The 23,431-nt window shown below is 40.1% G+C and overlaps 1 protein-coding gene and 1 non-coding gene across 2 annotated transcripts; one reads left to right on the top strand and one right to left on the bottom strand.

The window, feature by feature from the left end:
- Window positions 1-5,963: 5,963 nt before the first annotated feature.
- LOC112780301 (small nucleolar RNA R71) lies at window positions 5,964-6,070 on the bottom strand. Its single transcript, XR_003191147.1, has one exon. It is a non-coding gene; the product is annotated as a small nucleolar RNA R71 (small nucleolar RNA).
- A 37-nt stretch (window positions 6,071-6,107) lies between these two features.
- LOC112778449 (uncharacterized) lies at window positions 6,108-7,849 on the top strand. Its single transcript, XM_025822763.1, has 3 exons — window positions 6,108-6,742; window positions 6,985-7,363; window positions 7,538-7,849. The coding sequence occupies exons 1-3, from the start codon at window positions 6,108-6,110 to the stop codon at window positions 7,847-7,849; spliced, it is 1,326 nt and encodes a 441-aa protein (XP_025678548.1).
- Window positions 7,850-23,431: the final 15,582 nt, after the last annotated feature.

Raw genomic sequence — 23,431 nt, 5'->3', positions numbered from 1 at the left:
AGTGAGATGCCAAAATTGTTCAGAAGCAAAAAGGCTACAAGCCCCGCTCATCTAATTGAAGCTAATCTTTATTGATAAGTTTGGAATTCATTGTATATTCTCTTCTTTTTATCCTATTTTGTTTTTAGTTGCTTGGGGACAAGCAACAATTTAAGTTTGATGTTGTGATGAGTGGATAATTTATACCCTTTTTGGCATTATTTTTACATAGTTTTAAGTATATTTTAATTACTTTTTATTATATTTTTATTAGTTTTTATTCAAAAATCACATTTCTGGACTTTACTATGAGTTTGTGTGTTTTTCTGTGATTTCAGGTATTTTCTGGCTGAAATTGAGGGACCTGAGCAAAAATCTGATTCAGAGGCTGAAAAAGGACTACAGGTGCTGTTGGATTCTGACCTCCCTGCACTCGAAGTGGATTTTCTAGAGCTACAGAAGCCCAATTGGTGCGCTCTCAAATGCGTTGAAAAATCGACATCCTGGGCTTTCCAGCAATATATAATAGTCCATACTTTGCCCGAGATTTGATGGCCCAAACTGGCGTTCAAAGACAGCCTAAAACATTTTGGCGTAAAACGCCCAAATTGGCACCAGAATTGGAGTTAAACGCCCAAACTGACACTAAAGTTGGCGTTTAACTCCAAAAACAGCCTAAGCACAAAAAAGCTTCAATGCTCAGCCCAAGCACACACCAAGTGGGCCCTAGAAGTGGATTTCTGCACTATCTACACTTAGTTACTCATTTTTTGTAAACCTAGGTTACTAGTTTAGTATAAAAACTACTTTTAGAGATTTATTTTATGTCTTTGATCTTTGGAATATCTTTTATCTTTGATTTGAGAGACCATTGTACACGTTTGGAGGCTGGCCTCACGGCCATGCCTAGACCTTTCACTTATGTATTTTCTACGGTGGAGTTTCTACACCACATAGATTAAGGTGTGGAGCTCTGCTGTTCCTCATGAATTAATGGAAAGTACTATTGTTCTTCTATTCAATTCAAGCTTATTCTTATTCTAAGATATTCACTCGTACTTCAACCTGATGAATGTGATGACCCGTGACACTCATCATCATTCTCACTTATAAAAGCGTGCCTGACAACCACTTCCATTCTATCTGCAATAGCTTGAGTGTGTATCTCTTGGCCTCCTGGTTGACGATGCATGATTGGCTCTCCTGACAACAGAGCATTCCATTCCGTGAGATTAGAGTCTTCGTGGTATAGGCTAGAACCATTGGCAGCATTCCTGAGATCCGGAAAGTCTAAACCTTGTCTGTGGTATTCCGAGTAGGATCTGGGAAGGGATGACTGTGACAAGCTTCAAACTTGCGAATGTTGGGCGCAATGACAGTGTGCAAAAGGACAATGGTCCTATTCCGACGCTAGCGAGAACTGACAGATGATTAGTCGTGCAATGACAGTGCATATGGATTTATTTTCATCTGAGAGGATCTTACAGCTTGCCATGGAAGAAGGTAACGCATGATTGGAAGAAGGCAATAGGAAAGCAGAAGTTCAGAAGCAACAAAGCATCTCCAGATGCTTATCTGAAATTCCCACCAATGAATTACATAAGTATCTATATCTTATTTTCTGTTTTATTTATGTTTTAATTATCAAAACCTTATAACCAATTGAATCCGCCTGACCGAGATTTACAAGGATGACCATAGCTTACTTCAAGCCGACAATATCCGTAGGATCGACCTTACTCACGTAAGGTTTATTACTTGGACGACCCAGTGCACTTGCTGGTCAGTTACACGGAATTGTGAAGAAGTCTTGAGATCACGTTCTCCCACACCAAGGTTTTGGCACTATAGCAAGGGAATGAATAATCATGATTTTGCGTACCAACCGTGCACAATTTAAGTGTGGGGGAGGATCGATGACTTCAAGGGGGGTAAAAGTTTCTCTCTTAAAGACACTTTGCGATGTTTCTTTTAGTACTTTTTCTTCATTTTAAGTAGTTTTTCTATTGCATCTTGTTTGGTTTGTTGTGAATATTTCTTGATCATTTATGGATATATAGTAGTTAATATTTGCATTCTGCATGATATCATGAATAAGTGGTGAAACACCAAGGAATTTCCATGAAATCCTTTTCTAAGGGCATACCATTGATTGAATTGAGAAAAAAATGTTTTACCAACTTGCTTGGAGTACTTTGTTTGTAGGACATGGAAGAAAGAGCTCGAACAACATACCTTGTGAGATTTGAGCTTTAATAGATGGTTGCATTTTTAAACCATAATGTTGTTCTTTTGTGCGATTGTACTCCTTTTTTATTGTGATCATTGATTTGCATGATTCTTTATGTCCTGTATTTGTGTTTGGATGCATTTAGCATGATTGAGTCCATCGTTGATGATAAACTCGCTAGCCTATATGGCCAACCCTTGCATTCACCTTTGTGAAACCCTTTGAGCCTATGGATCCCCTTTTGTTCTGATGATAACACATTACTCCCCTTAAGCGGAAAACCATTGATGTCCTTGAATTACTCTTTGATTAGCTTGGGTGGATTAGTGTGTAAATTCTAAGTGTGGGGGAAATTTAGGAAGCATTGGTGATAAAGGCATGAATTATTTGTGAAAAAAATCTTTTGGGCAATTAGGTAATGCTCATGCATTTCATTAATTGAAACATATGCATTCATAGTTCAAGTAAAAAAAAAAAACCCTTGTGCATAATAAAGTATGAATAGAAAGAGTAAATAAAGGATGCATATGCCATGTTTGAAAAGAAAATGCATGAGTAAAGTGAGATAGGAAAAAGGAAATGGGTGGGAAGGTTGCATTGTTATGTGTACATAGCTGATGTAGGAGTAGGTGGATATTCAAGCTAATCAAAGAACTATTTCTTTAAGTCCACTTAGCCAAACTTCATCCTACCTAACCCTAGCCCCATTACATCCCTCTAAATGCCTCATGATACTTGTTATTCATGCATTAAATACTAGTTGATTGTTAGATGACTTGCAAATCTTTCAAAAGCACGATAAAAGGATAATTGAGTGGTTAAACCCTAAACACTGAGCGAATTGAGTGGATACACATCCGGTGAGGGGTTCGATCGCTCAATTCCATGTTTTTACACCTCATATTGCGTCTTCCTGCAAGTTGCTTGATTGGATAGTTTTGACAACTTTAATTCAATTATTTGGACATTGATCTTAATGCATGAATCCTTTGCATTGGCCCTATAGTTTCTTGTGATGGATTGGAATTTCATGCTTCATTACTACCCACTCTCATCGTAGTACATATTAGTGATTAGCTTTAGGATAGTTGCATGCATTTAAGTAGTATATAGCATAAGTCATTTTCCCTTTCATCTATCTCCTTTGTTTATTTAGCATGAGGACATGCTAGTGTTTAAGTGTGGAGAAATTGATGAATCCATATTTGATGATGATTTTTGGTTAGAATTGAATGGATTTTCATCACATAAACTCACACTTATTCCTTTGAATAGCATGCTTTTGATCTCTCCTCCCAATTTGTGCTTAATCATGAAAATATGCTCTTTCATACTTAATTGAATCTATTTTATTCCATTTGCCATCCATTCGATGCCTTGATGTTGTTGGTGAGTGCTTTCAGGTATATAGGGTAGGAATGAATTGGAGAAAATGGAAGAAGAGCATGCAAAGTGGAGGAAGCAAGAGAAATCAAAGGAGTGAGCTCAGAGACGTGTGCGTGCACACAACTACCTGTGCGTACGCACAGCCACCCAAGCAGAGCGCGTGGATTGCATCGAGCGCGTCGCGCGTCCAGCCAAGCATCGCGTAGTGTGCATGCGCACAGCTGCTTGTGCATACGCACAGGCCTGGATTTCCCGTGAAGTGTGCGGACGCACGCGTCTGTGCGTCTGCACAGGTGTCTGCATATGACTTCATTAAAATAGAACGTGCCTCGAGATTTAGGGGCTTTGGAGACCCATTTTTGAAGTCTTCTAGCTCATATTGGAGGGGGGAATGAAGACATAACATAGCATATTATTTAGTATAGTTTAGGAGTAGTAGTAGTAGGAAGCTTTGAGTTTAGTTTTTCTCTAAGTTTTTCATCATCTCTATTAGGGTTTATATTAGGGTTTTACATTCAAGTGCCATTTCCATTTTTGATCTTGGATTTTGCAAGCTTTCATTTTAGGTATTTCCTTGTTATTATTCTTTATAGTTACATTGTTATTACTCTTTCTTCTAATTCAAGTTATAGTTCACTTTTGCTTCTCTCATGCAATTTCAATTTCTTGTTGATGAATTTGATGTTGGATGTTAATTATATGCTTTCTTGTGTTATTCTTGTTGATTGAGTTTCATTGTTACCTTTAGTTTCAAATCCTTACTCATTTTCCTCATGTTTAAGTTTTTTGCCCACCAAGTGTTTGACAAAATGTCAAACATGGTTTTAGGCTAAATTTTTGGCTCTTGGCTTGGGTAAAGTGAGCAATTGGGTTCCTAGAGTTGGAATGTCCAACATTTAGTTTCAATTCTTGGGTTGTTAAATGTTCTTGTTCCCACTAACGCTAATTTATTGCTAAGGTAATTAGCAAGCAAGTTAGGATTTGTGGGTTAAGGACACTTATACTCATTTAACTTACTTTCCGATGTGAAGGTTGATCAAGTGAGACTAATCCATCATAATTGTCATAGTTGTGGTTCCAACAAGGAAAGGATCCTTAGCTCACACCAAGCCAAGACTATTTTTAATGCTTTCAATCTTTCATACCTTTATATGTTGATTTCTTTTATACTTTACTTGTTTATATTACATAGTCGGTTCTTTAATTTCTTAATTAGTTCAATCGTTACAATTTTGCATGTTCTTTTATTGCTTTATATGTTCATTTCTTCATTCACAACCTGTTGATCACTACAACCAGAATTGCACACTCGTTGCTCTAAAGTGCTCCTGGGGAGACGACTCAGGAGTCTAATACTCTCGGTTTTAATTTGGTTTTACTTGTGACATATCTTGTGAACCTCTAATTTGATTGGAGGGGCCAATTCATCAGGTTAGGACTATACTTACGACGCTAACCCCAATTTAGAGGAAAATTCCTACCCTTGCTCTTGGTCCCTCTTACATCAAATTTTGGCACCATTGTCGGGGAATTCACTTTAAGTGCAATGAGTGCTACTATTTTGGTTGTTGTAAATATGTGAATATTGTGAATACTTGATTTTGGTTTGCTACTTGGCTCTAATTATAGATACCACATTTCTCTTTAGTTAACTTTATTAGTATTTGATTGTTTAGTTGGTTCTTGTTTACTTGTCTATTTTCATTTGCCCTTCATAATTGCATGGTTTTATTGCCTCCTCAGTTGAATGACATGGTCACTTCCAGACCCGAGCTTGGCCACTTTTGTTCTGGAAATTGAAAGAACTTTAACTCGTTTAAGGCAAGCTCGGCGCCGGCTAGCTTTTGTGGATAGTGAATCGGGTTCCCTTGAGGAGAACTCCCATTCACTATCACCAACCACCCGTGACCATCATTCTCCAATCAACGAGGAGACTATATATTCATCTGTGGGGAGTACTGAATTCTCTTTGAGTGACTCAGGTGACACCGACATGGCGAACCCACCTAGAAGAATCACCTTGAAGGAGGCCGGAGCTCCTGATTTTGACTTGCAACCACTTCAAATCTTGTATCCGGACTTAGACAAAAAATTTGAGCTCAAGTCTGGCACGATAAACTTGCTCCCCTAGTAAAATGGATTGCCTGGAGAGGATCCCTTGAAGCATCTCAAGGATTTCCAAGTTGCTTGTGCAACCGCAAGAAGACATGGGGCCGATGAAGCTGCAGTGTTGGTCTTCGCCTTTCCTTTCTCTTTGGAGGGAAAAGTGAAGGATTGGTTTTATACTCAGATGGAAGAAGTTAGATCTAACTGGGACTTGTTGCGTAAAGAGTTTTTGGAAAAGTTCTACCCTCCCCAAAAAACAGACAAGTTGCGAAGAGAGATTTCTTGCATTGTGCAACGGGATGTGGAGACTTTGTATGAGTATTGGGAGAGATTCAAGAAGTTGCTGGAGACTTGTCCTCACCATTAGATTGACGAGTTAGTTCTTATAAGTTATTTCTGTCAAGGAATGCATCATCAAGACAAGCTTCTCCTAGATGCCACGAGTGGAGGTTCATTAATCAAGAACAAGACCACTGCAGAAGCATGGGAAGTTATATCAGACTTGGCGGACTCCACTCAACACTCAAGGGCGAGGAGCCCACAACCGAAAGCTGTGAATGAAGTTTCTCCCTCCGGAGATGCTATTTTGACCAAGACCCTTGGTGAAATGACAATTATGTTGCAACAACTCACCCAAGGGCAACAAATCCCTCAAGCTTTGATAAGTGCTCCACCTCAACCTCAAAGGATCGAAGGACCACCAAGGGTATGTGGTGTTTGTGCGTATAACACTCATTACACCGATGAGTGTCCTCGGCTCCAAGAGGACACTACATTGGCGGTAGCTAACTCTTACCCACAAAACCAAATTATAACTAAGGATCTAACCAACATGGAGGAAATCAAAACCAAGGGTGGAGGGATAACTCAAACCAAAGGTGGAACCAAGATCCTCAAGCTCATCCCAACCAAAACTCCCAAGTCTACTACTATCAACAACCCCAAGGCCAACAACCATACCAATAACCATACCAACAACCCCCACAATCTCAACCTCAAGGGAAGTACCAACCCCCACATAGTAGGCCTAGCCCTCCTCAAGTAAACCAAGCCCTTCCCTCCAACCAACCTCACATGAATGACATAATTCACACCTTCATGCAAGAACAATGAGAGTTCCACAAGAAACAAGAAGCATATATGGCTACAATAGCCGATGCCCTTTCCCATTTAACTCTCCCTCCTTAAACCGCACAAAACACCCAAAAAGCTTCAACCTCAAGTAGTTTGCCCTCCCAACCTCAACCCAACCCTAAGGGTAGCATCAATGCTATTACCCTTAGGAGCGGCACTAAATTGGATAAGAATGTTGCTATACCTACAAAGTTGAGTGAGGAGACAAACAATGAAGATGTGTGGGATGAAGTGGAGGTGATGAGGGATGAAGATGAAGGTGTTGATAAAAGCAAGGAAGAACCACCCAAGGTCAAGGAGGCAAAGAGAAAGACTTTTCTTGAAGAGCCTTTGCCCATTCCATTCCCAACTTTAGCCAAGAAGGCCAAGAACCAAGAAGAGCTTGACCCCACTATGGTGGAAGTTTTCAAGAAGGTTGAAGTCACCGTTCCTCTCTTCCAAGAAATTCAACAAGTGCCAAGATATGCCAAGTTCCTTAAAGATGTTTGCACTCACAAAAAAAAGCTTGGCAACCTCAACACAAGGCCGGTAGATGATTCTATCTCCTCCTTACTTCCTAAAAAATGCAATGATCCCGGCCCATGTTTGGTCACTTGCTTGATTGGAGGAATTAAATTCATGGACTGTATGTGTGATCTGGGGTCGTGCGTAAGCATTATTCCACTCCCCATCTATGAAAGATTGAATTTGTAACCCCTAAAGAGGTTCGGGGCGAGGTTTGTGCTAGCCGACAAGAGTATTATGTCCATTATTGGGATTGCTGAAAATGTCTTAGTCAATATTCAAGGATTGCTCTTTGCAGTTGATTTTCACATATTGGAGACACTTCCTATTGAGTCAAACAAGCCATCATCCATACTCCTTGGAAGGCCATTCTTAAAGACAACCCGTTTCAAGCTAGATGCACATTTGGGAGTCTATTCTTTTGAGGCGGATGGCAAGTTATTCAAGTTCACCCTGGAAGAGTCCAACAAGCCCGTTCTTAAAGCGTATTCTATTTTTGCTGCGATGTAGTTGAAGAGCAAGTCATTGAGGATGGCAAGGAGCAAAAAGAAAAGGATGTTGCCAAGAGATAAAGTTCAAAGGACCATATCTATCACACTCAACCCAAAAATGCCAAAGAGTTGGAGATCTTCCTCCTTGGTGAAGTTCCCAAGTGACCAATAAAGCCATGCAAGTCCAACTTAGGACTCTAAACTAAAGTGCTTGGTGGGAGACACCTGGTATGCAAAATTGTGATCATCAACAATGGCGCCAAAGGACTTGGAGCTCTTAAACGTGAATCACACTTTGTCACAATTCCGCACAACTAACCAGCAAGTGCACTGGATCGTCCAAGTAATACCTTAAGTGAGTAAGCGTCGATCCCACGGAGAGTGTCGGCTTGAAGCAAGCTATGGTCATCTTGTAAATCTCAGTCAGGCAGATTCAAATGATGATGGAGGATTGATAATTAAAAGATGAATAAAACATAAAATAAAGATAGAGATACTTATGTAATTCTTTGGTTGGAATTTCAGATAAGCGTATGAAGATGCTTTGTTCCTCCTGAACCTCTGCTTTCCTATTGCCTTCTTCTAATCATTCATACTCCTTTCCATGGCAAGCTTTATATTGGGCATCACCGTTGTCAATGGCTACTTCCCGTCCTCTCAATGAAAACATTCCAAATGTGCTGTCACCGCACGACTAATCATCTGTCGGTTCTCGATCATGTTGGAATAGGATCCATTGATCCTTTTGCGTCTGTCACACGCCCAACAATCGTGAGTTTGAAGCTCGTCACAATCATCCCTTTCCAGATCCTACTCAGAATACCACAGACAAGGTTTAGATGTTCCGGATCTCAGGAATGGCCGCCAATAATTCTAGCCTATACCACGAAGGTTCCAATCTTAGATTAGAAACCCAAGAGATACGCATTCAAGCCATTGCTAGTAGAACAGAGGTGGTTGTCAGGCACATGTTCATAGGTGAGAATGATGATGAGTGTCACGGATCATCACATTCATCAAGTTGAAGAACAAATGAATATCTTAGAGAAGAAGTAGGCGTGAATTGAATAGAAGAACAATAGTACTTTGTATTAATTCATGAAGAACAGCAGAGCTCCACACCTTAATATATGGTGTGTAGAAATTCCACCGTTGAGAATACATAAGAACAAGGTCTAGGCATGGCCGTGAGGCCAGCCTCCCAAACGTGAAAAGGTTTCTGAAAATCTGAGTAAAAGATCGATCAAAATACAATAGCAAAAGGTCCTATTTATAGAAAACTAGTAGCCTAGGGTTTACAGAAATAAGTAATTAATGCAGAAATCTTCTTCCGGGCCCACTTGGTGTGTGCTTGGGCTGAGCATTGAAGCTTTTATGTGTAGAGACTTTTCATGGAGTTAAACGCAAGCTTTTGTGTCAGTTTGGGCGTTTAACTCCAGCTTTTGTGCCACTTTTGGAGTTAAACGCCAGAATTCTTGAGCTGACTTGGAACGCCGGTTTGGGCCATCAAATCTCGAGAAAAGTATGGACTATTATACATTGCTGGAAATCCCAGGATGTCTGCTTTCCAACGCAATTGAGAGCGCGCCAATTGGGCTTTTGTAGCTCCAGAAAATCCACTTCGAGTGCAAGTAGGTCAGAATCCAACAGCATCTGCAGTCCTTTTTCAGCCTCTGAATCAGATTTTTGCTCAGGTCCCTCAATTTCAGCCAGAAAATACCTGAAATCACAGAAAAACACACAAACTCATAGTAAAGTCTAGAATTATTTTTATTTAAAAACTAATAAAAACATAATAAAAACTAACTAAAATATACTGAAAACATACTAAAAACAATGCCAAAAAGCGTATAAATTATCCGCTCATCACAACACCAAACTTAAATTGTTGCTTGTCCCCAAGCAACTGAAAATCAAATAGGATAAAAAGAAGAGAATATACAATGAATTCCAAAAACATCTATGAAGATCAGTATTAATTAGATGAGCGGGGCTTTTAGCTTTTTGCTTCTGAACAGTTTTGGCATCTCACTTTATTCCATGAAGTTCAGAATGATTGGCATCTATTGGAACTCAGAATCCAGATAGTGTTATTGATTCTCCTAGTTAAGTATGTTGATTCTTGAACACAACTACTTTATGAGTCTTGGCCGTGGCCCTAAGCACTTTGTTTTCCAGTATTACCACCGGATACATAAGTGCCACAGACACATAACTGGGTGAACCTTTTCAGATTGTGACTCAGCTTTGCTAGAGTCCCCAATTAGAGGTGTCCAGGGTTCTTAAGCACACTCTTCTTTTTGCTTTGGACCTTGACTTTAACCGCTCAGTCTCAAGTTTTCACTTGACACCTTCACGCCATAAGTACATGGTTAGGGACAGCTTGGTTTAGCCGCTTAGGCCAGGATTTTATTCCTGTGGACCCTCCTATCCACTGATGCTCAAAGCCTTGGATCCTTTTTATCACCCTTGCCTTTTGGTTTAAAGGGGTATTGGATTTTTCTGCTTGCTTTTCTTTTTCTTTCTTTTTCTTTTCTCTCTTTTTTTTTCTGCAAGCTTTGCTATTCACTGCTTTTTCTTGCTTCAAGAATCATTTTTATGATTTTTCAGATTATCAACAACATTTCTCCTTTTCCCATCATTCTTTCAAGAGCCAACAATTTTAACATTCATAAACAATCAAATTCAAAAATATGCACTGTTCAAGCATTCATTCAGAAGAACAATAGTATTGCCACCACATCAAAATAATTAAATTGTTTTAAAATTTGAAATTCATGCACTTCTTTTTCTTTTTCAATTAAAAACATTTTTCATTTAAGAAAGGTGATGAATTCATTTTCATAGCTTTAAGGCATAGACACTTAGACACTAATGATCATGTAATATAGACACAAGCATAAAAATTCGAAAAACAGGAAAATAAAGAACAAGGAAATTAAAGAACGGGTCCACCTTAGTAATGGCGGCTTGTTCTTCCTCTTGAAGATCTTATGGAGTGCTTGAGCTCCTCAATGTCTCTCCCTTGCCTTTGTTGTTCCTCTCTCATGGTTCTTTGGTCTTCTCTAATTTCATGGAGGAGGATGAAATGCTCTTGGTGCTCCACCCTTAGTTGTCCCATGTTGGAACTTAATTCTCCTAGGGAGGTGTTGATTTGCTCCCAATAATTTTGTGGAGGAAAATGCATCCCTTGAGGCATCTCAGGGATTTCATGAGGGGTTTTCTCATGCTCTTGTCCATGAGTGGGATCTCTTGTTTGCTCCATCTTTTTCTTAGTGATGGGCTTGTCCTTATCAATGAGAATGTCTTTCTCTATGTCAATTCCAGCTGAATTGTAGAGGTGACAGATGAGATGAGGGAAGGCTAATCTTGCCATAGTAGAGGACTTGTCCGCCACCTTGTAGAGTTCTTGGGATATAACCTCATGAACTTCTACTTCCTTTCTAGTCATGATGCTATGAATCATGATAGCCTGGTCTATAGTAACTTCAGACCGGTTGCTAGTGGGAATGATTGAGCGTTGGATGAACTCCAACCATCCCCTAGCCACGGGCTTGAAGTCATGCCTTCTTAGTTGAACTGGCTTTCCTCTTGAATCACTCTTTCATTGAGCGCTCTCTTCACAGATGTCTATGAAGACTTGGTCCAACCTTTGATCAAAGTTGACCCTTCTAGTGTATGGGTGTGCATCTCCTTACATCATAGGCAAATTGAATGCCAACCTTACATTTTCCGGACTAAAGTCTAAGTATTTCCCTCGGACCATTGTAAGCCAATTCTTAGGGTCCGGGTTCACACTTTGATCATGGTTCTTGGTGATCCATGCATTGGCATAGAACTCTTGAACCATTAAGATTCTGACTTGTTGAATGGGGTTGGTGAGAACTTCCCAACCTCTTCTTCGAATCTCATGTCGGATCTCTGGATATTCGTCCTTTTTGAGCTTAAAAGGGACCTCGGAGATCACCTTCTTCTTGGCCACAACTTCATAGAAGTGGTCTTGATGCACCCTTGAGAGGAATCTTTCCATCTCCCATGACTCGGAGGTGGAAGCTTTTGCCTTCCCTTTCCTCTTTCTAGAGGTTTCTCCGGCCTTTGGTGCCATAAATGGTTATGGAAAAACAAAAAGCTTTAGCTTTTACCACACCAAACTTAGAAGGTTTGCTCGTCCTCGAGCAAAAGAAGAAAGAAGAGAGTAGAAGAAGAAGAAATAGAGGAGATGGAGTGGGCTTTGTGTTTCGGCCAAGGGGGATAGGTAGTGTGTATGTTGTGTGAAAATGAAGGAGTGAAGATGGGTTTATATAGGAATGGAGAGGAGGGTATGGTTCGGCCATTATGGGTAGGTTTGTGTGGGAAATGATTTGAATTTGAATGGTGAGGTAGGTGGGGTTTTATGAAGGATGGATGTGTGTGGTGAAGAGAATGATGGGATATGATAGGTGAGGGGTTTTTGGGGAAGAGGTATTGAGGTGATTGGTGAATGGGTAAAGAAGAGAGAGAGAGAGGTAGGGTAGGTGGGGATCCTGTGGGGTCCACAGATCCTGAGGTGTCAAGGATTTCTCATCCTTGCACCATGTGGCGTGCAAAACGCCCCTTGCTACCAATCCTGGCGTTAAACGCCAGGCTGCTGCCCATTTCTGGCGTTTAATGCCAGCTTCTTGCCCATTCCTGGCGTTAAACGCCAGTTTGGTGCCTATTTTTGGCGTTAAATGCCCAGAATGGTGCCAGACTGGGCGTTTAACGCCAATTCTGCTACCCTTACTGGCGTTTAAATGCTAGTAAGTTTCTCCTCCAGGGTGTTCTATTTTTCATTCTGTTTTTCCTTCTGTTTTTATGTTTTCAATTGTTTTTGTGACTTCACATGATCATCAACCTATAGAAAATATAAAATAACAAAAGAAAATAGAAATTTAATATAGATAAGTAAAAATTGGGTTGCCTCCCAACAAGCGCTTCTTTAATGTCAATAGCTTGACAGTGGCTCTCATGGAGCCTCACAGATGTTCAGAGCAATGTTGGAACCTCCCAATACCAAACTTTAGAGTTTGAATGTGGGGGTTCAACACCAAACTTAAAGTTTGGTTGTGGCCTCCCAACACCAAACTTGAGTTTGACTGTGGGGGCTCTGTTTGACTCTGTATTGAGAGAAGCTCTTCATGCTTCCTCTCCTTGGTGACAGAGGGATATCGTTGAGCTTTAAACAAGGGAGTCTCCATTCACTTGAATGATCAATTCTCCTCTGTCAACATCAATCACAGCTTTTGCTGTGGCTAGGAAGGGTCTGCCAAGGATGATGGATTTATCTATACACTTCCCAGTCTCTAGGATTATGAAGTCAACAGGGATGTAGTGGCCTTCAACCTTTACCAAGACATCCTCTAGAAGTCCATAAGCCTGTTTCTTTGAATTGTCTGCCATCTCCAGTGAGATTCTTGCAGCTTGTACTTCAATGATCCCTAGCTTCTCTATTACAGAGAGAGGCATGAGGTTTATACTTGACCCTAGGTCACACAGAGCCTTCTCAAAGGTCATGGTGCCTATGGTACAAGGTATTGAGAACTTTCCAAGATCTTGTCTCTTCAGAGGTAATTTCTGCCTAGTCAAGTTATCCAGTTCTTTAATGAGCAATGGAGGTTTATCCTACCAAGTCTCATTACCAAATAACTTGGCATTTAGCTTCATGATTGCTCCAAGAGACTTAGCAACTTGCTCTTCAGTAACATCTTCATCCTCTTCAGAGGAAGAATACTCATCAGAGCTCATGAATGGCAGAAGTAAATTCAATGGAATCTCTATAGTCTCAGTGTGAGCCCCGGATTCCCATGGTTCCTCATCAGGGAACTCCATGGAGGCCAGTAGACGTCCATTGAGGTCTTTCTCAGTGGAGATCACTGCCTCTTCCTCCTTTCCAGGTTCGGCCATGTGAGACGTGTTTATGGCCTTGCACTCTCTCTTTGGATTCTCTTCTGTATTGCTTGGGAGAGTACTGGGAGGGAGTTCAGTAATTTTCTTACTCAGCTGACCCACTTGTGCCTCCAAATTTCTAATGGAGGACCTTATTTCATTCATGAAACTTTGAGTGGTTTTGATTAGATCAGGGACAATGGTTGCTAAGTCAAAGTGGCTTTGCTTAGAATTCTCTGTCTGTTGCTGAGAAGGTGATGGAAAAGGCTTGCTATTGCTAAACCTGTTTCTTCCACTATTATTGTTGTTGAAACCTTGTTGAGGTCTCTATTGATCCTTCCATGAGAGATTTGGATGATTTCTCCATGAAGGGTTATAGGTGTTTCCATAGGGTTCTCCCATGTAATTCACCTCTTCCATTGCTGGGTTCTCAGGATCATAAGCTTCTTCTTCAGAGGAAGCTTCCTTAGTACTTCCTGTTGCTGCTTGCATTTCAGACAGACTCTGAGAAATCATATTGACTTGTTGGGTCAATATTTTATTCTGAGCCAATATGGCATTCAGAGTATCAATCTCAAGAACTCCTTTCTTCAGAGCTATCCCATTATTCACAGGATTCCTTTCAGAAGTGTACATGAATTGGTTATTTGCAACCATTTCAATGAGTTCCTGTGCTTCTGCAGGCGTCTTCTTCAGATGAAGGGATCCTCCAGCAGAGCTATCCAATGACATCTTGGATAGTTCAGACAGACCATCATAGAAGATACCTATGATGCTCCATTCAGAAAGCATGTCAGAAGGACACCTTCTGATCAATTGCTTCTATCTTTCCCAAGCTTCATAGAGGGATTCTCCTTCCTTTTGTTTGAAGGTTTGGACTTCCACTCTAAGCTTGCTCATTTTTTGAGGTGGAAAGAACTTTGCCAAGAAGGCATTGACTAGCTTTTCCCAAGAGTTCAGGCTTTCTTTAGGTTGTGAATCCAACCATGTCCTAGCTCTGTCTCTTACAGCAAAAGAAAAAAGCATAAGTCTGTAGACTTCAGGGTCAACCCCATTGGTCTTGACAGTGTCACAGATTTGCAAGAATTCAGCTAAGAACTGATGAGGATCTTCCAATGGAAGTCCATGAAACTTGCAATTCTGTTGCATTAGAGAAACTAATTAAGGCTTAAGGTCAAAGTTGTTTGCTCCAATGGTAGGGATTGAGATGTTTCTCCCATAGAAGTCAGGAGTAGGTGCAGTAAAGTCACCAAGCACCTTCCTTGCATTGTTGGCATTGTTGGTTTCGGCTGCCATGGTTTTTTCTTCCTTGAAAAGCTCTGTTGGGCCCTCTAAAGAGAGATGTTCTTTAGCTTCTCTTAGCTTTCTCTTTAAGGTCCTTTCAGGTTCAGGATCAGCTTGAACAAGTATGCCTTTATCTTTGTTCCTGCTCATATGAAAGAGAAGAGAACAAGAAAGTAGGAAATCCTCTATGTCACAGTATAGAGATTCCTTGAGGTGTCAGAGGAAAAGAAGAATAGAAGGAGGAGGTAGATGGAAGAGAATTCGAACATATAAAGAAGGAGGGAGTTCGAATTGTACCTTGAGGAGGAGTGTAAGTCCTTTAAATAGAAGGATGTGAGAAGAGGGGAAGAATTTTTGAAAATAAATTAAAAAGATTTTGAAATAATTAAAAGAAATTTGAAAATTTGATTGAGATTTTCGAAAATTAAGATTGGAAAAGAAATTAAGTGATTTTTGAAAAAGATTTTGAAATTAGAAATCAAAAAGATATGATTGAAACTTAATTTTGAAGAAGATGTGATTGAAAAGATATGATAGAGAAAATATGATTGAGAATCAAATTTAAAAGAAGAAAGTTTTAAAATTAAAGTTGATTACTTGACTAACAAGAAATTTAAAAGATATGATTCTTAAAATTTAAAATTTGATCCTTTCTTAATGGGCAAGTAACAACTTGAAATTTTTGAAGTAAATCATTAATTATAACAAGGATTTTCGGAAAAAAATGGAAAGAAATTGATTTTGAAGAGATATGATTGAAAATATATGATTTAAAAAAGATTTGATTTTGAAAAATTATGAAGATTTGAAAAAAATCTAAATTAAAAACAAAATCTTCCCTCTATTGTCATCCTGGCGTTAAACGCCCAGAGTGGCATCCATTCTGGCGTTTAACGCCCAAAATCCTACCTTTTTGGGCGTTAAACGCCCAGCCAGGTACCCTGGCTGGCGTTTAAACGCCAGTTTTCCTTCTTCACTGGGCGTTTTGAATGCCCAGCTTTTTCTATTTGATTCCTCTGCTGAATGTTCTGAATCTTCAATTCTCTGTATTATTAGCTTGAAAAGACACAATTTTTAAAATATTTTTGAATTTTTTAATGATGAGAAACAATAAAAAAATGCAACTAAGATCAAATAAACAATGCATGCAAGACACCAAAGTTAAAATTAGACACTAGACTCAAACAAGAAACATAAAATATTTTTTATTTTTATGATTTTATAAATTTTTTTTTGTGATTTTTGAAACTTATATGGAAAAGAGAATAAAGACATTCAAAACTTTTTAATAAGAATTCCAGGAATCATACAATGTTCGTCTAAAGCTTCAATCTAAAAAGATTAGACATGGCTGGCCAAGCTTCAGCAGGACATTACATTCAGCAGCTAAATTGATGAGAATCAATCAGCTTTTGTGATGATAAGAACATCACCTTGAAGCTCTAGAATTCATTCTTAAAAATTTTGAAAAATAAAAAGAAAAGTACCTAATCTAAGCAACAAGATGAACCGTCAGTTGTCCAAACTCGAACAATCCCCGGCAACGGCGCCAAAAACTTGGTATGCAAAATTGTGATCATCAACAATGGCGCCAAAGGACTTAGAGCTCTTAAACGTGAACCACACTTTGTCACAATTCCGCACAACTAACCAGCAAGCGCACTGGGTCATCCAAGTGATACCTCACGTGAGTAAGGGTCGATCCCACGGAGACTGTCGGCTTGAAGCAAGCTATGGTCATCTTGTAAATCTCAGCCAGGCAGATTCAAATGATGATGGAGAATTGATAATTAAAAGATGAATAAAACATAAAATAAAGATAGAGATACTTATGTAATTCTTTGGTTGGAATTTCAGATAAGCGTATGAAGATGCTTTGTTCCTCCTGAACCTCTGCTTTCCTATTGCCTTCTTCCAATCATTCATACTCCTTTCCATGGCAAGCTTTATGTTGGGCATCACTGTTGTCAATGGCTACTTCCCGTCCTCTTAGTGAAAATGTTCCAAATGCGCTGTCACCGCATGGCTAATCATCTGTCGGTTGTCGATCATGTTGGAATAGGATCCATTGATCCTTTTGCGTCTGTCACACGCCCAACAATTGCGAGTTTGAAGCTCGTCATAGTCATCCCTTCCCAGATCCTACTCAGAATACCACAGACAAGGTTTAGACGTTCCGGATCTTAGGAATGGCCGCCAATAATTCTAGCATATACCACGAAGGTTCCAATCTTAGATTAGAAACCCAAGAGATATGCATTCAAGCCATTGCTAGTAGAACAGAGGTGGTTGTCAGGCACATGTTCATAGGTGAGAATGATGATGAGTGTCACGGATCATCACATTCATCAAGTTGAAGAACGAATGAATATCTTAGAGAAGAAGTAGGCGTGAATTGAATAGAAGAACAATAGTACTTTGTATTAATTCATGAAGAACAGCAGAGCTCCACACCTTAATCTATGGTGTGTAGAAACTCCACCGTTGAGAATACATAAGAACACGGTCTTGGTATGGCCGTGAGGCCAGCCTCCCAAACATGAAAAGGTTTCTGAAAATCTAAGTAAAAGATCGATCAAAATACAATAGCAAAAGGTCCTATTTATAGAAAACTAGTAGCCTAGGGTTTACAGAAATAAGTAATTAATGCAGAAATCTTCTTCCGGGCCCACTTGGTGTGTGCTTGGGCTGAGCATTGAAGCTTTCATGTGTAGAGACTTTTCTTGGAGTTAAACGCAAGCTTTTGTGTCAGTTTGGGCGTTTAACTCCAGCTTTTGTGCCACTTTTGGAGTTAAATGCCAGAATTCTTGAGCTGACTTGGAACGCTGGTTTGGGCCATCAAATCTCGGGCAAAGTATGGACTATTATATATTGCTGGAAATCCTAGGATGTCTGCTTTCCAACATAATTGAGAGCGCGCCAATTGGGCTTCTGTAGCTCCAGAAAATATACTTCGAGTGCAGGGAGGTCAGAATCCAACAGCATCTGCAGTCCTTTTTCAGCCTCTGAATCAGATTTTTGCTCAGGTCCCTCAATTTCAGCCAGAAAATACCTGAAATCACAGAAAAACACACAAACTCATAGTAAAGTCCAGAATTGTGATTTTTATTTAAAAACTAATAAAAACATAATAAAAACTAACTAAAATATACTAAAAACATACTAAAAATAATGCCAAAAAGCGTATAAATTATCCGCTCATCAACACCCCACCATGGTGACATTATTCCAACTCTATCTCTTGTTTATAGTCTTTTGCCTTATTTGCCTTTTTGTGATATAATGGTTAGTTTAGGTTTGATTTGATGAATTTTGAGTTGTTTAAGTTGTGATGCTTGTGCATTGTGAATTTGTGCTTATTTGAATGGTTTGGGGTTAATATGTTGATATGCTAAGGGTAGGAACCTTAGTTTTAAAGAGGAAAAATTTTTCTGAAACAGGGCATTTGTGCGTCCGCACCGTCCTGTGCGGCCGCACAACCCTGAATTTTTTGCCATCTGTGCGGACACACCAGCCTGTGCGTCCGCACGAGCTTTGCTTTGCCCTCTGGTCGCAGCGCCAACACAGGCTGTGCGTGCGCGCTGCCAGTTTTCCTTACCCTGAGCGAGCGCTCATTCGCGTGCGTTCGCACGCACTCCCTTTCATGCTCCATCTGTGCGGCCACACAAACGTGTGCATCCGCATGCAACTTGATAGCCCCTTTGGTGGTAGCGAGGGAACAGCTTGTGCTTGGGCACAACCACACCCATTCCCAACCTCTGTGCGTGTGCACGGACCTGTGTGGGCATGCACACGAGCTTTCGTCCTCACGTAAAAAAAAGCTCTATCTATGCGGCCGCACGTGTTTGTGCGATCGCACGTCCTTTTGCAACCCCTCTGGTCGCAGCGATCGCACGCTGTGTGCGTTTGCACCCTTCCAAGTTTTCGTCTCTGTGCGTCTGCACAGGACGCGTTCTGGGCAATAACAGGGCAACCTGCCCTTTGAGAGGCAGCCTTCTCTTTTCTTTTTCTTCTTCATAGCTGCCCTTTCTCCCTCTTCTCTGCCCAGCCCCGCCGGTCCTGGCCACCGCCGCCCGCTGCCAGCCCACCGCCGGTGACTACTCTCTCTATATCTCTTTCTCTTTTCTTCTCTTCTCTTCTCTCTTTTCCTTCTTCCTTTCCTTCTCTTTTCTATATACACTACCGGTGAGTTCTCTCTTCCGGTGCTTTCTTTTTCTGGTAGACCCAACCACCGTGATTTTACAGTGGCTATAAGAAGTGCCATTGTTTCCCACCTCATTCTTGTCTTCTCGACCTTTACATCTAAGGTTCTTGTTTTCCCTTTCTCTTTATGTTAATATTTTTGTGATTGTTTCCATTCCTTTCTTATTGTTTAAATTTAATTAGTTGCTTTCTTTTGCAAAGTGTTGTTGTTTGATTGTTGGGATCGGGTATGATCAAATTTGAGCTTAATTGTAATGAACTTGCACATTGTATACCACATGTTCGATAAAATGCCTCAATGAACACTTTGTTTGATTCATATGACTTGGCCATCATATGTGTTCAATTTATCTCTTGTTAGGCATATTGTATGAATTGTGCAACTTCTATTATGACTTTTGATGGTTGTTAAGTAAATTCACCGATGCATTTCCTTGTTTGTTCATGTGCAATTCTTAGTCACAAATGCATTGTGTTGTATGAATTCATTTGTCATTGTTCATCTCCAAATTTTTTATTCAGTAATCACTATACAATGGTTCAACCTTAGTTGATGTCTTGATCAAACATCTTTTGCACTCAAATTAAGACCATTGTATGTATGATTACCACTTCTTGAGAATGAATAATTGCCAAATCCTTTTCGGTGTTTGCATGAAGCTTTGAGTTGTGAATTGCCCTAAGGATGTGATTGCCGTGATGTCTGGCCGGTGTGTGAATTCCAACCGCGCGCATCATGGGAATATATACACCGTGTTTTTGTAAATCACACCACTTATCTAAGCTTCTTTTAATCTTATTAGTGCTTCCTCAATAATTTTTACTTTAATGTTGCCCTATGATCTCAAAATCCTTTTATTTGTACTTTCAGGATGAGAAAGAAGGGTAAGGCACCGGTTTCTTCACCGGTTGAGCAAACTGCCGCTCGCTCTCCTGACATTTGGTGGATTCACCGCGGTGATAAACCGGATACCTTGGTGAACTGAAGGGCCGACTCTCAATACGAGGCTATTGAGAAACGAAAAATCCATTGGGAGCGGCCGTTGAAGGTTCCAAGCCAATACAAGGCAGTTATTCACCAAAAGATCACCTCGTTTCGTTGGGAGTTTCTCGAGCGAGAACCCATTAAAATCAATGAGACTATGGTGCGGGATTTCTATGCAAATTACTAAGCTTGGAAAATGTTCATACCCTGGGTCGAGCTGTCCGGCCCTGGATGTGTAACAACAAGTCGACCGACCTCTTCAGGTCAGGACCATCTGACCTCTTCTCAAAGAGCTCGGCCAAGTTACCAGGAAAAGCCCAAATAACGCCCAAACAGAGGAACATGACCCAAATCCAAAGGCAGTCCAAGCCTACAGAGATAAGGGGGGTTCCCTTGAAAATAAGATGATATCACTCAAAGATAAGATAAGATAACTATCTTATCTCCAGAAAGGTCACTCCTCATCACTATAAATATACTAGAGCACCCAGGTATAAATCATACTCTGATTCTACAAAAAAACCTGCTTAATACCCTTGCAAACTTAAGCATTGGAGTCTCTTGCAGGTACCACCACCCTCCAGTAACGAAGGATCAGCACCACCACCAAGTCTAACAAGTCAAACATGGCGGCTCCGGCCACCATTATCAAGTCGGACACAACAGCGCCGACCAATACAGAAGATCTTGTCCGAGATCGACCTATAGTTTCAGGTGATCCTCGGAACAGGAAACAAAGTCAGTCTTCCTCCGGGGTAGGATGTTGGATACATCCAATCAAGCTCTAGAAGCTATCCTGAACATCCCCCATATCCCATTTGAGAAAGATGGATACTCCAAGATAAAAGAGGATGTCTTCGAAGGAAGGATATCTCTGACTCCCATTCTTGAGAAAATAGGATGTCCTGGTGCATCTTGGGAGTATAGCAAAGGGAAGAAGTCTGTTCCCACTAGTATTGCATACTCTTATTTGAATGCTGAAGCTCGTATATGGCATCAAATTGTGGCGGACTACATCATCTCGAGCACCCACACTGTCCATGTGAGATTTAGAAATGCTTTGCTTTTGGGCTATTATGCAAGGGAAGCATATAGCCATCTTGCCCTTATTGCGCAAATCGATTTGGAAATTGATTGAGAAAAAGAATGCCAGCATTCCATTTCCATCGATGGTGATGCGTTTAGAAAATGCAGCGGGGGTAGAGAGGTGACCAATGGATATAATGCTTGAGTTTCCTAGAGGAAACAAGTTCATCCCGAGGGGAGATTTGGAGAGATCAACAAAATCAACCCCCTCTAAGAGGAAGACACCCACAGCACCACCATCAAGTCTACCAACTCCATCAACTGCTTTACCTTTTCTCCGTCCTCTTCTGGATTTATTCCGTGATATCTTGCACGATATCCACTTCATGGAGCATTTGGAGCATAAACGTTTTGAGTGGATAGCGGCAAAGTTGAAAGGAAGAGACCCCGGCCCGATTCCTGCAGCTTCATCCGAGCTAGCTGGGGAGGAGCTTGATGCAGATGACCATCCCATTTCTAAGCCCACCAGCTGAGGGTGGCCTCCTCTTCATCCTCCCGGATCGTGAGCATGCACGGAGGACCGTGCACAATTTAAGTGTGGGGGAGGATCGATGACTTCAAGGGGGGTAAAAGTTTCTCTCTTAAAGACACTTTGCGATGTTTCTTTCAGTACTTTTTCTTCATTTTAAGTAGTTTTTCTATTGCATCTTGTTTGGTTTGTTGTGAATATTTCTTTATCGTTTATGGATATTTAGTAGTTAATATTTGCATTCGGCATGATATGATGAATAAGTAGTGAAATACTAAGGAATTTCCATGAAATCCTTTTCTAAGGGCATACCATTGATTGAATTGAGAAAAAATTATTTTACCAACTTACTTGGAATATTTTGTTTGCAGAACATGGAAGAAAGAGCTCAAACAACATACTTTGTGAGATTTGAGCTTTATTAGATGGTTGCATTTTTCAACCATAATGTTGTTCTTGTATGCGATTGTACTCCTTTTTTATTGTGATCATTGATTTGCATGATTCTTTATGTCCTGTATTTGTGTTTGGATGCATTTAGCATGATTGAGTGCATCGTTGATGATAAACTCATTAACCTATATGGCCAACCCTTGCATTCACCTTTGTGAACCCCTTTGAGCCTATGGATCCGCTTTTGTTCTGATGATAGCACATTACTCCCCTTAAGCGGAAAACCATTGATGTCCTTGAATTACTCTTTGATTAGCTTGGGTGGATTAGTGTGTAAATTCTAAGTGTGGGGGAAATTTAGGAAGCATTGGTGATAAAGGCATAAATTATTTGTGAAAAAAATCTTTTGGACAATTAGGTAATGCTCATGCATTTCATTAATTGAAACATATGCATTCATAGTTCAAGTAAAAAAAAAAACCACTGTGCATAAAAAGTATGAATAGAAAGAGTAAATAAAGGATGCATATGCCATGTTTGAAAAGAAAATACGTGAGTAAAGTGAGATAGAAAAAAGGAAATGGGTGGGAAGGTTGCATTGTTATGTGTACATAGGTGATGTAGGAGTAGGTGGACATTCAAGCTAATTAAAGAACTAATTCTTTAAGTCCACTTAGCCAAACTTCATCCTACCTAACCCTAGCCCCATTACATCCCTCTAAAGGCCACATGATACTTGTTATTCATGCATTAAATACTAGTTGATTGTTAGATGACTTGCAAATCTTTGAAAAGCACAATAAAAGGATAATTGAGTGGTTAAACCCTAAACACTGAGTGAATTGAGTGGATACACATCCGGTGAGGGGTTCGATCACTCAATTCCATATTTTTACAACTCATATTGCGTCTTCCTGCAAGTTGGTTGATTGGATAGTTTTGACAACTTTAATTCAATTCTTTGGACATTGATCTTAATGCATGAATCCTTTGCATTGGCCCTATAGTTTCTTGTGATGGATTGGAATTTCATGGTTCATTTCTACCCACTCTCATCGTAGTACATATTAGTGATTAGCCTTAGGATAGTTGCATGCATTTAAGTAGTATATAGCATAAGTCATTTTCCTTTTTTATCTATCTCCTTTGTTTGTTTAGCATGAGGACATGCTAGTGTTTAAGTGTGGGAAAATTGATGAATCCATATTTGATGTTGATTTTTGGTTAGAATTGAATGGATTTTCATCACATAAACTCACACTTATTCCTTTGAATAG

This window comes from Arachis hypogaea, chromosome 19, assembly GCF_003086295.3.
Source record: "Arachis hypogaea cultivar Tifrunner chromosome 19, arahy.Tifrunner.gnm2.J5K5, whole genome shotgun sequence".
NCBI lineage: Eukaryota > Viridiplantae > Streptophyta > Magnoliopsida > Fabales > Fabaceae > Arachis > Arachis hypogaea.
The sequence above is the reverse complement of the archived record's forward strand: the minus strand, read 5'-3'. Positions and strand labels throughout refer to the sequence as shown.

Excerpts from the sequence above, each read along its gene's own strand:
- LOC112778449 (XM_025822763.1), top strand. The coding sequence starts at position 6,108 with ATGCATCATCAAGACAAGCTTCTCCTAGATGCCACGAGTGGAGGTTCA. Across the intron at positions 6,743-6,984 it reads GTAGGCCTAGCCCTCCTCAA|GAGCGGCACTAAATTGGATA; the intron begins GTAAACCAAGCC and ends TATTACCCTTAG. Across the intron at positions 7,364-7,537 it reads GCAACCTCAACACAAGGCCG|AGGTTCGGGGCGAGGTTTGT; the intron begins GTAGATGATTCT and ends TAACCCCTAAAG.